Source organism: Cornus florida, unplaced genomic scaffold (assembly GCF_030987335.1).
Source record: "Cornus florida cultivar Cherokee Brave unplaced genomic scaffold, ASM3098733v1 CherokeeBrave_3.0.0_Hap2_Chr10, whole genome shotgun sequence".
Lineage (NCBI taxonomy): Eukaryota > Viridiplantae > Streptophyta > Magnoliopsida > Cornales > Cornaceae > Cornus > Cornus florida.
This window is the reverse complement of record NW_026775580.1, coordinates 108,849,254-108,871,698: the sequence shown is the minus strand read 5'-3', so window position 1 is coordinate 108,871,698 and position 22,445 is coordinate 108,849,254. Positions and strand designations below refer to the sequence as shown.

The window sequence follows — 22,445 nt, the reverse complement described above, 5'->3', positions numbered from 1 at the left end:
AAAAGAAGAAAATATTTATCCTTTTGGCTGCTCATTTAATTATTTTTACATTGACAAATGTTTGTTCATTTATATGGGATTAACTTATTTCATCTTTATTCATTTATATTAAAGTACGATTTTGTTTTAACATCTTTTAATGCATTTATGTCAAAGTGCAATCGTCTTTTAACTTATTTTAATTCGTGTGTACACACGTGTGTGTGTGTGTGTGTGTGTGTGTGTGTGTGTGTAGGGAAGGCATTGAACCACAAAATATTCTATTTCTAAATATAAGAAAACATCATAACCTAGTTTATTTTATTCTCTTAAATTATATGCATGCTAAAAAATGTAATTTGGTTTGAAAGGATGGATTCTATATATTCCCAAAAATAAATTTGTAACCTCTAAATTATGTCAAAAGTGAGAGATTAAGTTGGTTCTCTTTGTTAATTCTTGCTACAACAAAAATAAGGTAATGCTTTGTCTATTAGCACTAGTCTATTGAGATCTTCTTTAATACTTAGATGAGAATATTCTAATATTAAAAATCGAGAATCACCTAAATTCAATTATGTATCCCATACATGTGACGAGTTTGTTAATATTGTCATCATGCATTGTTCAAATACATTCACTTCATTCAATTTTCATGGATTCATAGTACTTGAATTAATACTTATATTTTCTTGTTATGTTTCTTTTTTTGGTACAAGATATTATTAAGATGCCTTGTTTATAATCCATTTTTGCAAATATTTTATAAAAAGCCAGTGTTAATGGTTTGATGACTTTGATATTCACATGCAAAGTATGTAGGTATTTATACTCATTTTGTGCAAGGAGTGCTCAACTTCTTCAACTTGATGGAGGGTTATCAACATATGAGATTGGTGTGATGATTCATTAATACTCCATTTGGCAACAGCATAAGGACAACTTTATCTGCCAATCTCCCATTTGCAACTTTTGGTTTCTGAAGTGCCATAAATTCCACAATTCACTTGCAGAATGCAACACCATATAAATAATATTTCACTTTTGTCTTGTCTATCATTTCTTGGTTCTTCAGTGTGCTTTCTGTAAATACATTGAATCTAGATGTTGTCAAAAACACCACATTTCTTTAAATAAGAGTTGGCACTTTATAACACTCCTCATAATTAAAGCCCACCTTTGTTGAAACTCTGCAGCATCAAACCATCCAACCTTCTACAAAAGTTGATTCTACCATGATATCCATGTTTACATCACAAATTTGAACCCAAACCTAACTGTAGATTGAACCCAAACCTAAAAAGTTCTACCATTCTTAAAATTCTGTTTGTATGCCAACCAACAGATTTTAATGATGGTAGATATTTTAGGCTTTGTTGCAAGCAATCAAAGACAATTCCTAAAATGAAGACCTTCACCACACAATTATGAAAATTGCAGCGGCATCCTGTTCAATGCAACTTGATAAGGAAAAAAAGAACAGAAATATTGGACCTGATCATTGATTAAAAGCAAACTATGTTTATCTATATAATATATAAGATGGTCCAATAGAGTATATTTAGGTGCCAAGTTACAAATAAACCATAAATCAAACTTAAATTTATGTTCCTTCCTTTTTCAGAGTTTATTTTATGGGAGAGATACAAAAATGCCCCAACTTAAGTTATTGAAGAGCCTTCCACCAGATGCCATCCCATTTCAGCTGCTTAAAATCTGAGGGATGTGGTTGATACCCTATATCACCAACTTGCAAGCTAGCTGATTCAGTTGTCGAGCCATAAGCGAACTGCAGCAACTTGTACTTAATCTCATGAAGCAATTCTGAAGTTAGCAAGAGGGGTGCATCTTACCTCAAAGGTACCTGACACAGTGAATTATTTGCTTAGGTGTTAACCAATTTATAAGAAATATTTATATTATCTGCTTTGAAACAAGATCCACATCCATAACATTCATATTAGAAAAATCATTAAACAATCACGGCTGTTTCACACTTGGAATAATTATTTGAATAAAAAAATAATGATTTGATTCACCATACTCCCACACAAGTTTGATGTTTCCAGCCTACTCCTGGGTCCATAGAAGTATTTTTATTTGAATAAAAAAAATAGGAACAATGACAGAAAAGTGCACAAAAATCACAGAAAATTATAATAAATGTGAGTGGGCCACTGTTTTGTTTGAGCCTGGGGGCTCATGATTAATGAAGTGAAACCTGATAATTGTTAATCAAGAGATCAAGAGAGTCAACTAATTAACGGATTTGAGATGAGAAAATAGTTAAGTAGTGGAGTTTCGTGTTGAATTGAGATTAAATACAGTAATTAGTAAGATATTAATTACTTAGCAGTGAGAATTTTTTATTTTTTTTTTAACATACTTATTGTGGTTGATTATATTTATATGAGAGGACATCAAGTGAGGTCAGTTTGTTGTGCTTTAATATTGCTGAGCTTGTGAGTTCACACATTTTCTGCCTTACAGGTTCTATTTGACATGGTAAGTGGCAGAGGCACGTGCTTTAACATTTGCTTTGTCATGATAAGTTATAATTTCTTACGAAAGATCTTATAGTGAGGATTTAATGTAAATCGTTTAGGTCTAGTTGATTATTGAGACTACTCTTATGGTTGATGGAGACCTCTTGAGACTTTATTAAGTTGTTCAAATTGATATGGGTTGATAATTAGTTTAATTATTGATGAATTCAACTATAATAAATTATGGAATGTAAGGATTCCCGAACAACTCTTCCTGCTTATTCTAGTTAACAAAAGCGAAAGTGGCTCCTAGCTTCTTTGACGAGGAATCTAGAGACTTGTTATGGCAGAGTATTGTTTATTATGTTATATGGATGGGTTATGATTTCCGTCATGCGCCAGATTTTTCTGAAGACTATTGTATTTAATCTTGAGGGTGTGACAATGTCTCTATCCAATAACGTGTCCATGTAGACATAAGAACCTAGATGAACATGGTAGCATAGCCATTGCCAGAATTGGCACTTACTAGTATGGAGGCAGAGAATGTAGTAGTAATGAAGTATACTGTACTTTTGGTGAAGCATTAAAATAGAACATTGAAGAGCATCACCCAAATTCATGGGGTCGGCTTGCTTTGTTTTGTGCAATGTGGTATCCAAGTAGGCTCCAGTACCAGAAATCACAAATAAAATGCGTTCCAAGGCTCACCTGTTTAATTAGTAGCAAAGCCAAACATACTTGGTTTCATAATCGCTGGACTGTCGGTCTGTGAGGCTTTGGAGCTGAAATAAACAAAAGCATAAAAATTACTCAAAGTACTAACAAAAGTGAATGCACTAACAAATAGAAATGCGGCTATAATGAGATCATATTGGTTATAGAAAGAAAAGAATATTGATATCTACAATTTCCCATTTTCAAAGGCATATAATTTAATTTAGAGTTATGAACTGAAATTAACTTGAATAACAACAGCTTTTAATGATTTGAGCAACTTTGTGGCCCATGTTCCACAATCCATTTCAGATCACGCCCAAGCCTTGTTAGATGGGACCATGGCAATTGACATGTAGAGCTTTAAATGATTTTTGAGTAATGCTATCATGAGAGCCCTCTCAAGACAAGAGGCGTGAGCTCTCCTTATTTAACCATTGGATTGAGACAATTTTTTGAGATATGTGAAAAGTCAAATGAGTCATTTAATAAACATTTCAATTCAATGATTAAATAAGGAGAGCTCATCATGAGAGGACCCCCATGATAGCATTAGTCTATAATTTTATTGAGCCTAAAATAAAATAAAAGTTTTGACCATTGATTCCAACCCAAAAAAATGTAACCCTATAAGTAGCAAGATTCAAAAGTTTGATCTGCTGCTAGATTTAACATGCATGGAATACCTTTTTTCATCAAAGAAAAAGAAGACAAATTTAATGATTTTTTTTTTTTTTTTTTTTTTATGGATAATTTTAATGATTAAAATTAACATGTGACACTAAGCTCATGTGTACTTATTAAATTGTCCACAAAATGTGAATAAAAATCAAATCTCTGATAAACTTCGACATTTAGGGCCCGTTTGGTATGCGTTTTGTTTTTGGTGTTTTGTTTTTGGCTAAAACAGAAACAACGTTTTTGTTGTAGGGTGTTTTAAAACAAATTCGAAAGTACGTTTGGGAACTATACTTTGCTGTAGATAAGTCAAAAACAAAAACATGTAAAACATGTTTGGACACACAAATATATATATTTATATATATATATATATATATAAATTAATTTTTGCAAGGGTAGCAAACCCCTCTCTCTCTCAAAAATCACTCTGCAACTCTCTCTTTTCTCTCTATTAGTTGGAATTCATTGACTGGTAGTCTTCCATCTTGGGTGTTTAAAATGGGTTTACAGAGTGTGTTGCTTTCGGTGAACAGATTGAGTGGGGATATGGACAGTTTATTTTCTTCCTCGAAGAACAGCTTGAATGGAGGACTTCAGGTCTTGGACTTATCCCACAATGGTTTAACTGGTGAAATTCCCTCTGCTATTGGGGATTTTGGTGGCTTGAAGTTCTTAAATTTGTATAGAAACTCACTTGTAGGTGGTATTCCAACAAATATTAGAGAATTAAAGGCCTTGGATGTTCTTGATTTGAGCGAAAATCAGCTGACAGGAAGCATTCCATTGGAAATTGTTTTTGAGGTCGATTGATTTCAGTGAGAATTCCTTTTCTGGGAGTCTTCCAAACATGTATGAAGCAAGAAGACAACCGGTGATAAAGCTAGGGACACAACACAGGGCGACGACAGCAAGGAAACTCCGGCGATAGCAAAGAATGAGGTCGTGGCACGAAGAAACAGATAAACTCTGGTGATAATAGGTTTTGATTCTTGCAGGCAGATAGATAAACTGAAATAAATGGGTTTTGAACTTCTGATTCTTGTAGATTTGGGCAAGTTCAGAGTAGAGAACGAGAATAGAGATGGAGGCGATTGGAAATCGCCCTTGAATCGTAGAGAGAGTATCGGGAGAGGAGAGAGAAAATTTGTGCAAAAATGACCTAAAATGTTTATATAGCTGAAACAAATTGGGCCGACTGTTTCATCCGCTACAGTGCTTTTTATTGGGCTACAGTGTTGAAACAACAAAAAACACCAATTTGATACTGTTTAAAACATTGTTTTTTACTGTTTAAAACAAAACAAGTGCTACCAAACATGTTTTTGGGCCTTAAATGAAGCCCTGCAACAAAAACACCAAAGTAAAACACCAAGCAAACAGGCCCTTAAGGCAGCATTTCAACATGTTCTGCAGTAGTACTTTACAAACCAAAAATTTGTGACACTTCAACTTTTCAGTTTTTGGAGAAAAATAAAGAGGCACATCTTGTAATTGTCAGGTTCACCAACTTTAATTTTTTACTCTCTCTATAAGAATGAAAATTGCATAGATGGTGAAAGACAGGAATGACGGGTATTGGTTTTGACGGTTATACTGGCATAATGGTATGCGACTGGCACAATAGTAGTTTTGGTGGGCTTCCTGTGGCAACAATATTAATTGTGCCTTTGCGATGAAGAGACAGTTAATCACCTTTTGTTACATTGCAGCATGGCTAGAGCTTGTTGGGATTTGATGCTTGGTTTGTTTGGGGTTCCTTGGGTTATGCCTTATTCCTCTAGAGGGTTGATTGAGGCTTGGAGAGGTTTCTCAGCTGCGGCTCTCATTCGGGATGCTTGGAGGGCTACGCCTCTATGTATTTGGTGGTACATTTGGCTTGAGAGAAATAGAAGATATTTTGACGGAAGGGAGAAGCCTATTTCTATGCTTAAGTTCTCCAGTATTTCCACTCTTTTTTGCTGGGTTTCGGTGAGAGATTATAGATCTATTGAGGAGATTGTTCTCTTTTTAGCCTCTTTGAAGGCTTGAGTTGTTTTTTTGGCCTTTTTGTATGTTTGGGATCTGCTCCCCTTTTGAGCGATTTTTATAAATTTTACTTATCAAAAAAAAAATATTAATGGTGGGGACAGTGGCAGCAGAGTGGAGTTCAAATGATGGTGGCAGGTGTTACAGCAGTAATTATTAAAGAAAAAACTACGGAGGAGGGGATAATGGTGGAAATACATTAGAGCCTTTAGAGGACATGGCAGCCATGGCAGATGTTTCGTTTGCAACTATTTTTGTGAAGTCAGTACCCAAAAATACAAAATGGTGATAATTGGGCAATGTGATGAAGAAGTCTGTGGCAGTGGTGGTCATGGTCTCAATGGTGGCATAAGCACTGGAGGGTTTCTGAAAAATATAGTATATGTGAAAGGAGGAGGTTTATATAGTGTGTAATGAAAATCTAATTGTTGTTGTGAGGGTGGTCTTAAGGCGTTAATGGTAATGCAGTACTGGTGATAGCAGTGGTGGCAGTGCCTCTTAATTAGTTATGGTGGTAGTCGGGGGAGAAAAAGGTTAAGGTTTTTCTTCCAAGGTAAGAATCTTTTACTGTTCTTTAAAAATTATTTCTTAAGAATCTTTTACCGTTCTTTAAAAATTATTTCTTTAATTGCTTTGCTTTATGCTGAAACAATAATTATAAGATGCATTAGGAAAAATAACATCTTGGGAGTTTTATGTTCCTTTTTTATTTTCCATATATATAAGCAGGGATTAGTAATCTCAGAATGTTATTGTTGTATAGTATTATATGAGTTGTCACACGTGTACAGTTAGTATTGTATGAGTTGTTATCTACCCCTCATTACCATATATTGAATTACCATGTATAGGGTTTTCTTGTTCACCACTCACCTACTTCCGTAGCTTTTCCTATATAAACACCATTGTATTATTGTATTACTTACTCAATAACATATACATTTTCATATATTCTCTTTCAACATGGTATCAGAGCGGAAATCGATCCCTCTTTAATTTTTTTTTTTTTTTTAGTCTTATTCAGACTCCGATCTTGATTTCATCTCGGTTTTCTCTCAATCTCTTCTCGGTGACCTCAGTTCTCGTCGAAGCAATCTCTCTCAGATCCCTCCTCGGCTCTCTCCTCGATAATTTCTCTCGGGTTCATCTCGGCTAGATCTTGGTTCTCTTATCTCGGCTCCCTCTTGCTACTACATCTCATTTGTTTGGCAGCTCTTGTGATGGATACTAAGAAATCTCATCTTCTTGGGTCAATCGCCAACACCAAACTGGTAAAGCGTGAGCGTGCAAATTAGCCCCCCTCTACCACTACTATTGTTACTTCAGGTAATACGTGTCTCTATGCTTCATCTTCTACACCTTGGATCAGGGACGAACTTAAGTAGAAGTCAAGGGGGGCAATTGCCCCCGCTAAAATATATTTTTTTAGTACTAAATTTTTATTTTTTTAAAATAAATAAAATTATTTAGCTGTAAAACTATATACTTGCCCCCCCTGGAGTTGAAACAAAAAAACATTATTGGCCCCCTCTTTCTTCAGGTGTCTCACTCAAGAGCCTGAAGGTCCTTTCCTGTGGAAGGCAGTTTGGCGTTCTAAGGCTCCTCTTAAGGTGGCCTTTTTTGCTTGGACCTCTGTTTTGGGAAATATTTTGACTCAGGATAGTTTGAGAAGAAGGAATCAGGTGGTGGTTAATCGATGTTATATGTGCCATCAGGATGAAGAGTCAATGGGCCATCTTCTTTTGCATTGTCCTTTGGCCAAGGAATGTTGGGATTTGATGCTTCGCCTGTTTGGTTTTCTGTGGGTCATGCCTGGCTCTTCTAGAGGTTTAATTGAGGTTGGAAAGGCTGTTCTGTGGGGGCTCACATTCGAGAGGCATGGAGGGCTGCGCCTCTTTGTATTTGGTGGTGCATTTGGCTTGAAAGAAACAGGAGATACTTTGAGGGAAAAGAGTCACCTATTTCTGTTCTGAAATTCTCCATTGTTTCCACTCTTTTTTGTTGGGTTTCGGGTAGAAATTATAGATCTATTGAGGACATTGTAGATTTTTTGGCCTCTTTGAAGGCTTAGTGGTATTTGCTTTTTGTTGTTCCTTTGGGATGTGCTCCCCTTTTGAGCGTTTTTATACAATTCTTACTTATCAAAAAAAAAAAAAAAAAAAATTTATTTCTTTATATTATATCGTTCCTAAAATTTTTATTTCCTTCCTATTATCACTCCAGCCAATATAAAGGCCCCAAAATTTGTATTTCCTTATATTATAACTTTCAAAAAATTTTATTTGTTTATATTATAACATTCCTAAAAATATTATTTCCTTCTTATTATTAAACTCTACCCAATATAAAGGTCCCAAATTTTTTTTATTTTTTTTATTTCCTTATATTATAACCTCTTTAAAATTTCTATTTGCATCGATTATTAGACCCTTAATCAATAGAGATTTAATAGGAGCCAAAAGATTTATATCTTTATCTTACCTCTTTTTTTCTTCTCTCTCTCAGCTCCTCATTCACTTTTCTTTTTTCTCCATAATTTGTAAAACTTTCCATATTCTTTTTTTTTTTCCTAGTTGGTACTCACACACACGTCTCTTTTGAAACTTGAACCCCTGACCTCCCTTTGGGAGGTAAGAGGCTGGTACTGCTAGGCCACTGGCCCGTTGATAACTTTCCATATTCTTATTTTAACTTTTATCTTTTCTTTTTCTTTTTTTCTTTTTTTTTTTTTTTTCTTTTTTCCTGACATACCCCTGGCGTGGACGTGTTTGAGTCACCATGTTAAGGCTTGATGCGAAAGCGGAGCTCAGGAGTAGGCTGAGCAGCTTTGAATACCATAACCGGAGGTGTTTTTTTTTTTCTTTTGATAAGCAATAATTGAATTAAAAAGGCGTTCATGAGGGGAACGCGTCCCTTATACAAAAGTGGAATCAAGGTTTCAGGCCCCAAAGAAGCCAAAAAAATAATTAAATCTTCGGAAGAGGAACAGGACTTCCTCTTCACATAACTGAAAAGAGAGCGTATGATATGAAGTTTCAGAATCGCCGTGGACGATTCTTTCCCTTCGAACATTCTACTATTCCTCTCCTTGCAAATGCACTACTAAACACAATATAGCACAACTCTCCAATAATCGCGAACAACACTACGCACGGGGCATCCTCTCCAAATACGAATCAAATCCTTAGGATAACGAGGCATAACCTAACGCATACCAAACAGACAAAAAATAAGATTCCAACAATCCCTCGCCACAGGACAATGCAGGAGAGTATGAGCAACTGACTCACCATCTTGTTTGCAAAGGCAACACTAGCTGACAAGACAGTTACCTCTTTTCTGTAGATTATCAATCGTCAGGATCTTACCCCATACAGCGGTCTAAACAAAAAATGCCACCCTAATTGGAGCCATAGAACGCCAGATAGTCCTCCACGGAAAATCAAACGATATCAAAATCAGAAAGACATAAGAATAAGCATCGAACTTCGAAGCGACCATGGGAAGAGGGAATCCATGTCATATCATCATAACCTCTGCCAACTGCCTCCTGTCGTTACAACAGATCCAGCAAAACACATACCTCGTCCACTTCCCAATCCTGAAAAGAGCATTGAAATTGCACGTCCCACGTAATCCCACTACTATCAAGCCGATATGACCGGAGGTATTCTGATGAACCAACTCGCCGGAGTTCGTGTTTCTGACCCGATCTGAAGCCTCCGAGTTGCCGAAGATTAAAGCCTATATTGTACACCAACTCGGCCACTCTTCTCTCTCATTAGTATTGTAAAAAAAAAATTGCCCCCCCTCACATGAATTTCTGGGTCCGTCCCTGCCTTGGATCATTGATTCAGGGGCATTCGATCACATGACAGGTAACCCATCTCTTCTTTATGATATTTCTCATGTTTTTTCACCATCGGTCGTTACTATAGCGAATGGTGCCAAATCACCTGTTCATGGAATTGGTACCTTTCGCACTTCGGGTCTCACTTTTTCATCAGTTTTATATATCCCTCAATTTTCATTCAATTTATTGTCAGTTCGCAAAATCATATCAGATTTAAATTGCTCAGCTACTTTTTCTCCTTCCCATTGTCTCTTTCAGGATCTCAAGACAAAGAAGACGATTGGTGGGGGGTTTGAGAAGGATGGTCTTTACTATTTCCAATCAACTACTACTCCGACAGCTCTATATTCCACCTCCTCTTCAGCTTACCAGTGGCATTGCCGCCTCGGACATCCCTCTTCAAATAGTCTTCGAGCCTTAGTCCCTTCTTTAGTTGATTTTTCTAAGTTTAATTGTACTACTTCCGAACTTAGTAAACATCGTCGGGCTACTTTTAAGTGTCGTTTTCATAAAAGTTTAAAACCTTTTGAGTTAGTACATTCGGATGTTTAGGGACCAGCTCGTACTACTGGTTTATTTGGTACTCGTTATTTTGTGTCATTTATTGATGATTATTCACGTTTAACTTGGGTTTATATTCTTAAAGATTGATCTCAAGTATTCTCTGTTTTTCAATCCTTTCATGCTGAAATTCAAAATCAATTTGATGCAAAATTACTTGTTATTAAAACTGACAACGCCCTCGAATATAAACTTAATGTTTTGCAAAACTTTCTTGAGTCGAGGAGCATTATCCATCAAACATCTTGTGTTGATACCCCTCAACAAAATGGAGTTGCTGAACGGAAGAATGGCCCACTCCTAGCTATCGCTCGTGCCTTAATAATTCAAATGCATGTTCCAAAACTTTTTTAGGCAAATGCAGTTCTGGTTGCTGCTTGTCTTTTAAACCGCATGCCTTCTAAGGTCCTTCAAGGAAAATCACCCTTCCAAATGATGTTTTCTGACAAAAATCCTTTTTCCATTCCTCCAAAGGTATTTGGGTGTGTCTATTTTGTTCATAATCTAAAGCCCGGGACGAGATAAACTTGATCCTCATGCTCACAAATGTATTTGCTTAAGTTATTCTCGCACTCAAAAGGGATATAAATGTAACAGTCCAACTCTTCGTAAACAATTTGTGTGTGCAAATGTAACTTTCTTTGAGGATGTTCCTTATTATTTCAGGAAGGCAATCGTCTGGAGGACTCTGTTCTTCAAGAGTTTGTTCTTCTAACTCCAGTTTTTTATTCTGGCATCCCACTAGCTCTTCGTGTTTATGCTCGTCACCGGAAAAGAGTAGTTAATCATGTCCCAACGACTGAAGTAATAAACCCAGCCTTGCCACTTCCACCAGTCGTTTCAACGCCTGGAGATTCTTTTATCTCTCCGGACTCTGATCTTGATCAACTTATTGCTGTTCGGAAAGGTAAACGGTCCTGTACCAATCACCCTATCTCTAATTTTGTATCGTATAATAAATTGTCCTCCTCCTTTCAAGCTTTTTCTTTGTCATTATCCTCTATTGCTCTTCCTAAGTCCTACAGGTAGGCACTTTCTTATCCAGGGTGGAGGAAAGCTATGGAAGAAAAAATAAACGTTTTAAAATTGAATCATACTTGGGACCTTGTTCCTAAGCCTACTGATACTCAAGTTGTTGGTTGTCGTTGGGTTTTTACTGTTAAACAAAAGCGTGATGGTACTATTGACCATCTCAAAACTTAACTTGTTGCTAAAGGCTACACTTAGACTTATGGCCTTGATTATACTGAGACGTTCTCTTCTGTGGTCAAACTGAATTATGTTCGTGTGATAATATCTCTTGCAGGTAATCTAGATTGGCCACTTCATCAACTCACAGTGACCTTAATGAGACAATCTATATGACTCACACCTGGGTTTGAGTATAAGGGGGAGTGTGTGTCATCTCAAGAAGTTTATCTATGGCCTCAAATAGTCCCCTCGTGCATGGTTTGATAAGTTCAATAAAGCAGTGGTAGCTCATGGTATGAACAGAAGCCAAGCTGACCATTCTCTCTTTTTTAAGAAAACGAAACGAGGTATTGTGATTCTTGTGGTGTATGTAGATGATATTGTTATCACCTGCAGTGAAAAAGATGGGATACAAGTTCTAATCCATCAATTGAGTTCTAGCTTCCTTACTAAGGATTTGGGCAAACTTCGGAATTTTCTAGGAATTGAGGTGGCTCGGTCGAAACAAGGCATTAGTCTTTCTCAGCAAAAGTATACTCTTGATCTCTTACAGGATATTGGATATCTTGGTTCGAAACCTGTAGCTACACCCATGGAGACTAATATAAAACTTAAGGTGGATGATGGTGACCCACTCGATGATCCAGAAATGTATCAAAGACTTGTAGGTAAACTTATTTACCTCACAATCACTCGTCCAGACATATTCTATGCAGTCAGTGTTGTGAGCCAGTTCATGACCAGTCCTCGGGTACCTCACATGGAGGCAATTGTACTCATCTTGAAGTATCTCAAGGGTGCTCCGGGACGTGGTCAGCTTTATCGATCTTCTGGACATCTTCGGATTGAGGGATATACAAATGCAGATTGGGCCGGTTCTCCTTCTGATCGACGGTCCACCACGGGTTACTGCACCTTCATAGGAGGAAATCGAGTAACTTAGAGGAGTAAGAAACAGTTAGTTGTGGCTCGTTCCAGTGCTGAAGCAGAGTATCGTGCCATGACACACACTGCCTGTGAACTTACTTGGTTAAAAACTCTTTTACAAGAACTTGGGGTTTCAGTCCAGTACCCAATTCCTCTCCATTGTGACAATCAGGAAGCTATTCATGTTGCTAGCAATCCAGTCTACCATGAGAGGACTAAACACATTGAAGTAGATTGACATTTCATTTGATCGAAAGTTGACTCGTTACACCTTTTGTTCCTTCTGGTAGACAGCTGGCAGACATCTTCACTAAGGTGCTTACTAAGAACTCTATTGATTCCATATGTAGCAAGCTGGGAGTTATTGACATTTACTCTCTGGCTTGAGGGGGAGTGTTGTACAGTATTGTATGAGTTGTCACACGTGTACAGTTAGTATTGTATGAGTTGTCACCGACCCCCCATTACCATATATAGAATTATCATGTATATGGTTTTCTTGTTCTCCACTCACCAACTCCCGTAGCTTCTCCTATATAAACACCATTGTATTATTGTATAACTTACTCAATAACATATATGTTTTCATATATTCTCTTTGTCTCTCTCTCTTTCAACACAAATAGGACCACTAGAAATTATAATGAAATTGCATACCATTGGGATTCCCTTGCTCGTAGAAGCTTCGTAATAGAGAGACTGCTTCAGATGCCATTATTCCTCCAGTGCATTTGAAATTCTTCCCTTTTGGAGCTCCACCACTTTCACCCAAAATAAAATAAAATAAATAAACAAAACAAAATGTAAAAAATAAAAAACTAAAAAATAAGCAGATAACCTATTCAATTGAATTGCAAACTGCCTAAATAGAACAGAACAGATGTATGGGAGACCAAAGGACATTGCACAGTACTATAAAGTCTCCAAATTCAGGCTAGACACACACACACACACACACACACACATATATATAAAGAGAGAGAGTGTGTGAGTGAGAGAGAAAAAATAAAAAAAATAATAAGGCAAATTACGCAAAGGATCCCTCAGGTTTTCAACTTGTACATGTAGATAGAAAATGGCCACAATATAACAGAGAGACCCAAGTTAACTGTTTGCGGTAAGTAGATTAATATGAATTTACATTTTTGTCCTTAGAGTTAAACTATTTGTTTAATGAAAAAATCTAAAAATTTTTGTGTATTGTTAAAGTTACGATTTTGCCCCTAAGACTCCATCACAGCCAACACAGACCAAATTACAAAAACTACAAAATTATCTACAACAAAACCAATCACAGACTCAAATCCAACCACAGAGCCACAAAACCAATCACAAACCCAAATTCAACCACATAGCCACAAAACCAATCATAGACCCAAATCCAACTACAGAGCCACAAATCATTCCGACCTCATCACAGTCAAGTGGCCCTAGTCCTCTGTTCCATGCTCGTCGGTCCGTCACCGCCATCACCACACAACTCTCCACTGTCCGAGCTCGCCGCCTTCTCCATCACAACCGACATCCACCACAGCCAAGCTCATCCCATCCGAGCTCGCCACCGCCTCCATCACAGCCGACATCAACCGAGCCCATCAAAGCCGAGTTTTACATCATCTTCTCTCTCCTCCAATCTCTCTCTGTGCAAAGACGCATCCGGCATAACATTCAGGATTGGAGCGAAAAACGAATTACAAATGCTACTTCTGTGAAGTCCTCACAATGGACCTCAACTACAAGGCTATGGTCACCGAGCTGTTTATCGTCCCCGCCATCCCCATCTCTCCACCATCCAAGCTCTCTGCCATCGATCTTTCTGAGCACCGCCGCGAGTCATTCACGGACACCTCTAGCGAGATTGAACCGGCCAAAAAGGACTCAGATGGCACTGCGAAGATGGAGGAGGTGGAAGTGCACAGCGGCGATGGTGGATGCCGTTGGGAATTTGGGACTATTCGGGGGCGATGTACTTCGAATCGGCAAGTACACGAAACGGCAAGGCACAGCATGGCTGAAGCGTCGGTGATGGCAGTTCGCAGTCACGGTTCTGGCAGCATTAAGGGACAGTGAGCAAGGTCTGATCCTCGGACCAAAAAGGATTCCGGCAGGTGAGCAAGAGCGGGCTCGGCACTGATGGATGATTTTCCGGTGCGTGTTTAGAGAGAGAAAAGAGTGATGTGGTAGGGAAGGGATGGGGTGTACCCAGTGGTAAAAATGAAACTTCCTACTATATAATATATTTTTTTTTATTAAAAATAAATACTTTAATTTTAAGGTCAAAAGTGTAATTTATATTGATTATTTGTGGTCAAACAGTCAACATGGACCTTTCTGTAATATTACTATAACTTCTATCTACATGCACAATATAGAAACCTCGTGGGTGATTTGTGTAATTTGCCCAAAATAATAATAATAATAATAATAAAGTACAAGAAAAAAGAACAAGACAGATGGTCTGCCTTTAAGATAAACAGTTTGCTAACAAAGAAAGAGTGAGAACATGCAACTCAAGTGGGCTATCAGCCAAAAATTGTAATGGAACACATCATGGAGGGATATTAGTTCATTGGAACTATAGAACTTTTTAAACCTCAATATGCAGGTTTTGATCCCACAAAATGTAAGCAGAAGATCTCAAAGTGAATTCAATCTGCTGTAAAAATTCTCTGAGCATCTTTACATACTTCCCTTTTAAACTTCATTTCATTTTTTCTGGAAAGATACTCTAAACATCATTCTAAATTATTAACACAGTACCAAGAACCAATGTGTTGTAGAGACTATAGATATGGAAAGAGACACTGACCATCACTAGTATTCATGCTTTCAAACAAGATTTTGTTGTTTAGCATCTTGAGAATATGGAAAGATGACCTAAGCTCTTATTATGGTTGAATATCCGCAACATCATAGAAAAAAACATCGTCGAGAAGACATCATAATATAACTTTATGCTTATAACATCAGGCAAGAGGTTATATAAAAGAACATAATACCTATTTGCACTGACGGGAGAAATATTAAACAAATTTGAATTGTGGCCAAAATGGATGAAAAAAATAAAATAAAGGGGATTTATATAAAGTTCATGTTACCTATTACTAAGGCCTTTCTTGCAAACTGCTCTGTGGAGGTGTGAGTGACAGAGACAGAGACAGAGACACGGCTCTTTTAAGATATTCCTTGGCCCATCGTCGAGAAGAAAAATAAGGCAAATGGTTTCCAAAATTCCCTTATACAAAATGGCAAAGAAGAGATGTGTCGCCAAATCTGGTCTAGTTAAAGCATCATCATAATAATAATTCCAAATCAAAATGGACTTCTCTGAAAGGCCTCAGGACCCATTTCTCATGGTTTTATCAGGTTTGCAACACACTCTTGAACCATGAATGACTATGGCGGCATTTGGCTCAGGCAACTTGCGCTTCTTAGACCACCTAAGAAGTTCGTTGCCACAAGCTACCCCAACTCAGATTCAGCCAAACCAAATTGGAATGACCCTATTGATCATAGATTGTGTTGGAAGAGTATTTAGTTATACCTATAATGGAGTTCATAGAAGCATGAATATAATGGTGCTCTGGATATCTTTTCATATGTTTACAATACTGAGCACATTGGTAATATGAAAATAATGTACAAGTATGTAATGATTCTTCGAGCTTTTGTAACTTGCATGCATGCCCAAAGCATCTTGGGCTTGATTAGAAGACAAAACTTACTCGAGATTTTCTGCAAACATTTTATTGGACCAAACCTGACAAATATTTTTACAGTTCCTTAAAAAAAGAAAAAGGTGGCCATTAACAAAGAAATTTTAAAAAAATCAACAACATTTTAAATGACTTTCAGAAATCCAACTCATTTACAGATTTCCTTTTCTTTTTTTTTTAAAAAAAAAAAAAAAAAAAACCTTCTGTTGTTGATTCTTATATGAACTCCAAAAAAAATGCCAAAAAAAAAAAAGTTCAACAGATAAAAGTGAAATATATAGGTGCATGCCTTTTGTTCGATCAATCTCAATGGAATTGCGGCTTTTCCTGGTTTTTAATATTTTTATTATGTCAAACCTTGTTTGATAATTGAAGTAACTAACTTTGGCATTGGCCGAAGGTTGGTTTGGCTAAAATGGGTCTATGACTGGAGTACTTCAAAGTATAGCTAGACTGAGTTAGCAGATTACTTGGATTCAAAGCTTGAGTCCCCTTTGTTTTGGACACCGAATGAAAAGACATAACATGCATATTAAAAAACACTATCGATCATAATAAATTAAATTATAAATAAAAGCTAGCAAAGAAGGGAAAATGAATCTCATATGCAATTTTTCACATTATATTAGGCTTATAATTGAACCTGATAAGTGGCTCAGAGCTACTTGAGTGTAATGACAATATTGATCCACATCCTCCAAATTTGTCATTCGCACAGCCATAGAATACTTCATTTATACCTACAAGAAGGGAATATTAATGTTCGTCAGGTATAACTAAAATAAATAAATTAATCAATTATCATGATGTAGTATGGTGAAAAGAGCATACCAAGAATAGATAAGGCTGCTGCACACATTATACATGGCTCACATGTCACATAAAGATTGCACTTTGAAAATCTCTCAGCAACTTCTGGCTGTGAAAGTCCATTTTGCTGCCACTGCTCAATTAGAACATCAATAGCTTCCATTTCTGCATGTCTCGTAGCCTGCATTTAAACAACAAGTAAGCAAAATTTATCCCGGGGTAATATTGAATTTTTTTATATAATTTTCAAAACTTTTAGCAAGATACATAACTTGGATCATCTAAAAAGTAAAAACGGATATGCAAACACAGAAATTAGAAAAAGCTATATATATATAAGAGTACAAGAAAATATAGTTCAATTGATATATTAAGAAACCATGTGAACAAACTTATAACTCATCATGCTACAGTGAATAAAGAGAGAGAAAGAAAATGATGAGTATACATTTCGTGTCTCTGTGGTTCTATTTCTCCCCGAGGCAATGACCGTCCCGTTCTCGACAATCACACAACTGCCAATAGAAAATAAGAATTTATTAAGGAAAAACATTGCCCACATAAGCACAGTCCAATAACATCAGAAAATTCTTCTGAGAATATCTCACATATCAATTCCTACTTAGGACCGGTCTACCTCATTCTTGGTGGCTTTGGATCTTTCGTTTTTTTTTTCCCCCTTCTTGAATGGTGGCTTGGGTTCTTAACTTTCAAGCTAGAGGTCAAGGTTTCAAGACTGGTAGAGAGAGGGGGAAAAAATCCCAACTACTTAGGGCTGGATAGATTCAGTTACACGAGGTCTGGGTAACATCCATATGGAGGATGAAGCCCCTTCTTGTAAATTGGGTGAAGGATAATCTCAAGGCCTGTAGAAAGTATTCATATATTCACTATGAGATCTTAGATCTTGATCAAAGAACCACTGCATCCATATCTTGAGACACGGGTCGGTAATCAGGAGGCAGACTTCTTAACAAAATGAGAAATTACTTTTGAAGAGTTTAGGTGAAATTCTTATCCTCCTTGGCCTTCTATTTAGTATTGTTTCCCTTTTGATCATTCTTTTCAATTCTGAAGAACTCCCAGTGATTCTTCTTGTATCTCTTATGTTAAAAATTTTGTTTTCTTTATCACACCAAAAAATTAAATCAGCTCAAATTTGCAAAATTAATTAAGGTCCTAAAGCTCTGAAGATAGGACATTCACAAATTTTAAACTGAATGTCTAAAATGTCATGCCTAAAGGTAGAGGTGACTTCAGTCAGTAAGGAAAACACATAGGGTGTCCCCACCCCCTTTGGGGTCATCATGAAGTTCCATGATTGAAATTCCTGATGAAATTAAGGAAAAGCTTACCCAACAGGCACTTCAAGGCTGTCCAAGGCAAGCTTTGCCTGCAAAAGAAAGCATCAAACTTTAGATGATATGCAAAATTAACTCCAATCAGACATCAATTTCAAGTTTTAATAGTTTACACAGGGAAAATGCAAGACACCAAGAGCCATTTAATAAACACGATGTTCTAGGAATGCTTTTAGACAAAACAGCAATCCCTCAGTTAAGCGGCACAAGTATCACCAACACATAATACCACAACTGACATGAGCACAGTCTTTGCTCCACATATAGGTTTCAAACTCGTAGAGTTCATGACGGCTTTGCACATCAGCAACACAGCTACATTTCAACACTACTTTTTTAAAGTTTTACTTGCATAAATCAGCTCAGTATTTTTAATAGTATGAAATCAAAAGTTGAAGCATTTACCAGATCTTGATCTATATTGCGAAAAAAAAATGAAGAACTTCACAGACTATAATTTATTCAGAAATTACTTTAACAAACTCAAGTGCTAAAGAAATCCAAGCATCAAGAAGCATTTAGAACGTATAGAATGTAGAATATATCAATTATTTGATTCTGTTTGGTATTTTGTCATAATCACAACTTTAGTATATTTATTTGTTGATATTTTCAAACAAAATAATTGTTTTCCCTCCAAAAAATTATAGAAATGCAAAAAGGACTTATGCTTAAAAAGACTCCATAAATAACGATCACGTGTATACAACTACTTACTATTTGACCTCTTTTCTCTGGATGTAGCATGCATTGGTTTTCTTGTTCTCTTCAATCGATTAACTTCTATGTTCCAATATGCTTTATGTAGAAGTAGAACATCCAAACCAATGCTTTATGTAGAACATCCAGACTAGCACAAAAAACAGACTTTAGTGAAATCTCATATACCACTAACGATGCAATGTAGGAAAAGGGAATCACTTTAAGGAAGTCCTAAGTTTACCAATCCACACTAATCTTCAGATCATCTCATACAAAGGTCTATGCATTACCTGTTGCAATGCAAGCTCCATGAATGCAAGAGTATCTGGCAAACCCTCTTTTCCACAACAAGCCATCTGAATAAAAAGAAGACAGTTGAAATTCATATTGAGAACACAAAAACAAAACTCTATATTGGAACTGTATTTTGAATAAGTGTGACCTCAAAGCCAACAAATTGAAGTCATAAAGCTGTCATATTGTATCCACGGTCATAAACAATGTATACTCTTTGTAATTTACAAGAATTGTCGCATTAAATAAACAACCATATTCCTAAGGATGCCTTTGGTTGCAATTTGCAAAATTCATTCTAATTTCTAAGCAATTCCCAGAAAAACTATATAGAAATCTTCACTAATAAATACCCACTAAAAAAGTCACTGATTCTATTTGTTACATCATATATTTATTTAAAAAAAGTTGCAAAAACCCTCATGTACTATCAGATTTTGAAAATACCCTGTCATTGCAAATGAACCATGAAACTAACCACAAAAAATGAAACGAAGGGCATGCCGTGACATTAGAAAGTACTATTTATTTTCTTATTTTATTGGTAGTGGGTGAGTATTTACCGAAAACAGCCTCTCCAAGTGGAGGTAGGGGTGGCAAATTACAACACGACACGACAACACAACACGATCGCGACACGAGTTAAAAGGGTTTGGGTTTGGCATAAACGAGTTTGAGTCATAAAAGGGTCAACACGATTAACACGTTTACTTAACCGTGTCGGGTTAGAGTTGAGGGGTTTAACCTGTGTAACCCGTTTATGACCCATTTAACTCAACATGTTATAATCGTGAATATGATCTATGTAATATGTTACCTGTTTAAACCCAATTATTATAGATAGTTAAGTCATTTCAACATAAACATTGTCTATCCCTTTGATTTTTCTTTTTATTTTGAATATTTGGGTTAATTATGACAATTTTTTTTCTATTATTTAGTATTTGATTAAATATAAATGTCTCATTTTGATAAACAGGTCATTAAACGGTTTAATACGTTTACCTATTTAATAAACGGGTTGGGTTAGTGTTGAGAATTCTTGACACGATTATTAAATGGATTGGGTTTGGATTTACCTATTTAATATAATACCCTTACATCGACAAGACACGAACACGACCCACGAACACGAATTGCCACCCCTAAGTGGAGGTAAGACTGCGTACATCTCACAAGACCCCAGTGGAGGGATCCTAGTGCACTAGGCTAGTCTCTAATTTTATTTGTTTATTTTTTTTGTGGGTGATTATGTACCTAACCAAAACAAAAACAAAAAAAAACAAAAAACACTACACAAATATATATACATATCCACAGGGAGATTTTCTTACCTTTTTGGCCACTTTGGAATCTAAGTCGGCTTTCTTGATTGAGGAGGTGATGGACGAACAAATTTTGTTGACATCAGAATCGGCCACGGTTCGGTGGGAGTTCTCACCAACCATGGTGGAGTCGGCCATCTCTGATAGATAATTGAGAAAGATAATGATAGATTAATTTCTCAAATGCCATCTAGGTCAGGTTATTACACACACATGGAATAAAATACTTAAATAACTATGTAATTAGGCAGGCAGGCAGTGTACTGGAGTTGAAGGAATATGCATTCATTTAGTTTAATCTGGTTTTTGCTTTCCTTTCTCTGGCCCCCGAAAACCTAAATTCCTATTTTGTTGCAAGATATTGCAAGTTCAAGAAATTTAACTCTGAACTCTCACTAGGGTTTGAATTTTTATTTCAGCAAAGACCCAACAAACATTATAAACGTTAGTGAACATGAAAAATTGGTTGAGTACAATCATAACTAGGCTTAGTTTCAAATTAAGTGCTTCGAACGGAAGATCGTGCACTAGGATTGTTTCAGACCAGAGAGAGAGAAATAGAAAAGGTTGAAACCGAAGATCATTGCACTAGGACTTGAACCTTTCTAACCTTTCGGGTCGTCCCATGACTTCGGCTTGTGCTTTCCCTCGTGCTCCGTCACACCACAGTCTTTGTCCATAACTGCGTCCGAAATCCCAGTTTCGATGAAAGCTAAACCCTAGAATTCAGAGATAGATTGCAACGGTAGTATTTGATGGGTATATGTACGCTTCAGCGGCAATTTTGAACCAGGTCAACTGAACTCAGATATTTAGTTAAAAATTAAAAGGTATATTACACTGACCTCCCCTGAAGTTTAAGCAAATTACACTCTGATTGTATTACTTTGTACCCCATAAAGTTTGTGTTGTGTGTTCAGTAACTCCCTTCTTGTCAATTGACCGTTAAAACAGTTAAAAAAAAAAATATTGACATAATGCCTGAATTGCCCTTATATATAGTCATATACCATTTCATTTATATACCAACTCACATACGCTAGGGGTAATTTGTATTTTATCTAAAATCCCCATCTTCCATTTCTTTCTCTCTCTCAAATCCTCACCAGTTCCAAACTCCACCCTCCCATCACCAAACAAGAAGATGAGATGAAAGAAAGCGACAACCTCAACTCCTCCACTGATCCGACTATCCCGATCCAAATCTTTTCTCCTAAAATACATGTCGAATATATTCGTATTGTGCGTCTGGTTATGCCCTGTTGTATTCAAATATGTATAAAGAAGAAACAAGAATTCAAATGTCATAGGTCAGGGGTAAGGAGCGTAGTGTTTATGTAAGGACCCACTCCACCAGATGGTATGATATTGTCCGCTTTAGGCTTGAGCCCGCACGGTTTTGCTCTTGGCCTTTACCCCAAAAGGCCTCATACCAATTGGAGATGACACACTTACATATAAGCACTTCACATTTCTTTTACCCAGGCGATGTAGGACTGTGCACCCGTAGCTCGCCAGTGTGGTAGCCTGACAGTGTCTTTCGCACCCGCCCACAAGTTCATCACAATCCACCACCCCTTGGAGGCCTGACGTCCCCGTCGGCACACTTCCAGCTGGGTCAGGCTCTAATACCATTTGTAACGACCCGCTCTACCACATGGTATGATATTGTCCGCTTTGGGCCTGAGCCCGCATGGTTTTGCTCTTGGGCTTTACCCCAAAAGGCCCCATACCAATTGGAGATGACACACTTACATATAAGTAATTCACCTTTCCTCTACCCAGGCAATGTGGGACTGTGCATTCGTAGCTCGCCA

General features: G+C 36.9%; 1 protein-coding gene across 2 annotated transcripts; it reads right to left on the bottom strand.

Moving 5' to 3' along the window:
• Positions 1 to 1,480: 1,480 nt before the first annotated feature.
• On the bottom strand, positions 1,481 to 21,419 carry LOC132276949 (tRNA-specific adenosine deaminase TAD2). 2 transcript variants are annotated; one of them, XM_059778600.1, is made up of 10 exons: positions 21,239 to 21,419; positions 20,638 to 20,768; positions 19,300 to 19,365; positions 18,302 to 18,339; positions 17,395 to 17,461; positions 16,968 to 17,127; positions 16,780 to 16,876; positions 13,078 to 13,181; positions 3,177 to 3,250; positions 1,481 to 1,843 (listed from the first exon to the last, which is right to left on the bottom strand). In XM_059778600.1, the coding sequence occupies exons 1-9, from the start codon at positions 21,306 to 21,308 to the stop codon at positions 3,213 to 3,215; spliced, it is 771 nt and encodes a 256-aa protein (XP_059634583.1). In that variant the 5' UTR covers positions 21,309 to 21,419; the 3' UTR covers positions 1,481 to 1,843; positions 3,177 to 3,212. The 2 variants fall into 2 exon arrangements, with proteins under 2 accessions (XP_059634583.1, XP_059634584.1); XM_059778601.1 differs by lacking the exon at positions 13,078 to 13,181.
• Positions 21,420 to 22,445: the final 1,026 nt, after the last annotated feature.

Coding starts and splice junctions, on each gene's coding strand:
- LOC132276949 (XM_059778600.1), bottom strand. CDS start 21,308: ATGGACAAAGACTGTGGTGTGACGGAGCACGAGGGAAAGCACAAGCCG. Junction 17,462..18,301: donor AGCCTTGAAGTGCCTGTTGG/GTAAGCTTTTCC, acceptor TTCTATTGGCAG/TTGTGTGATTGTCGAGAACG. Junction 17,128..17,394: donor GAACCACAGAGACACGAAAT/GTATACTCATCA, acceptor GTTTAAATGCAG/GCTACGAGACATGCAGAAAT.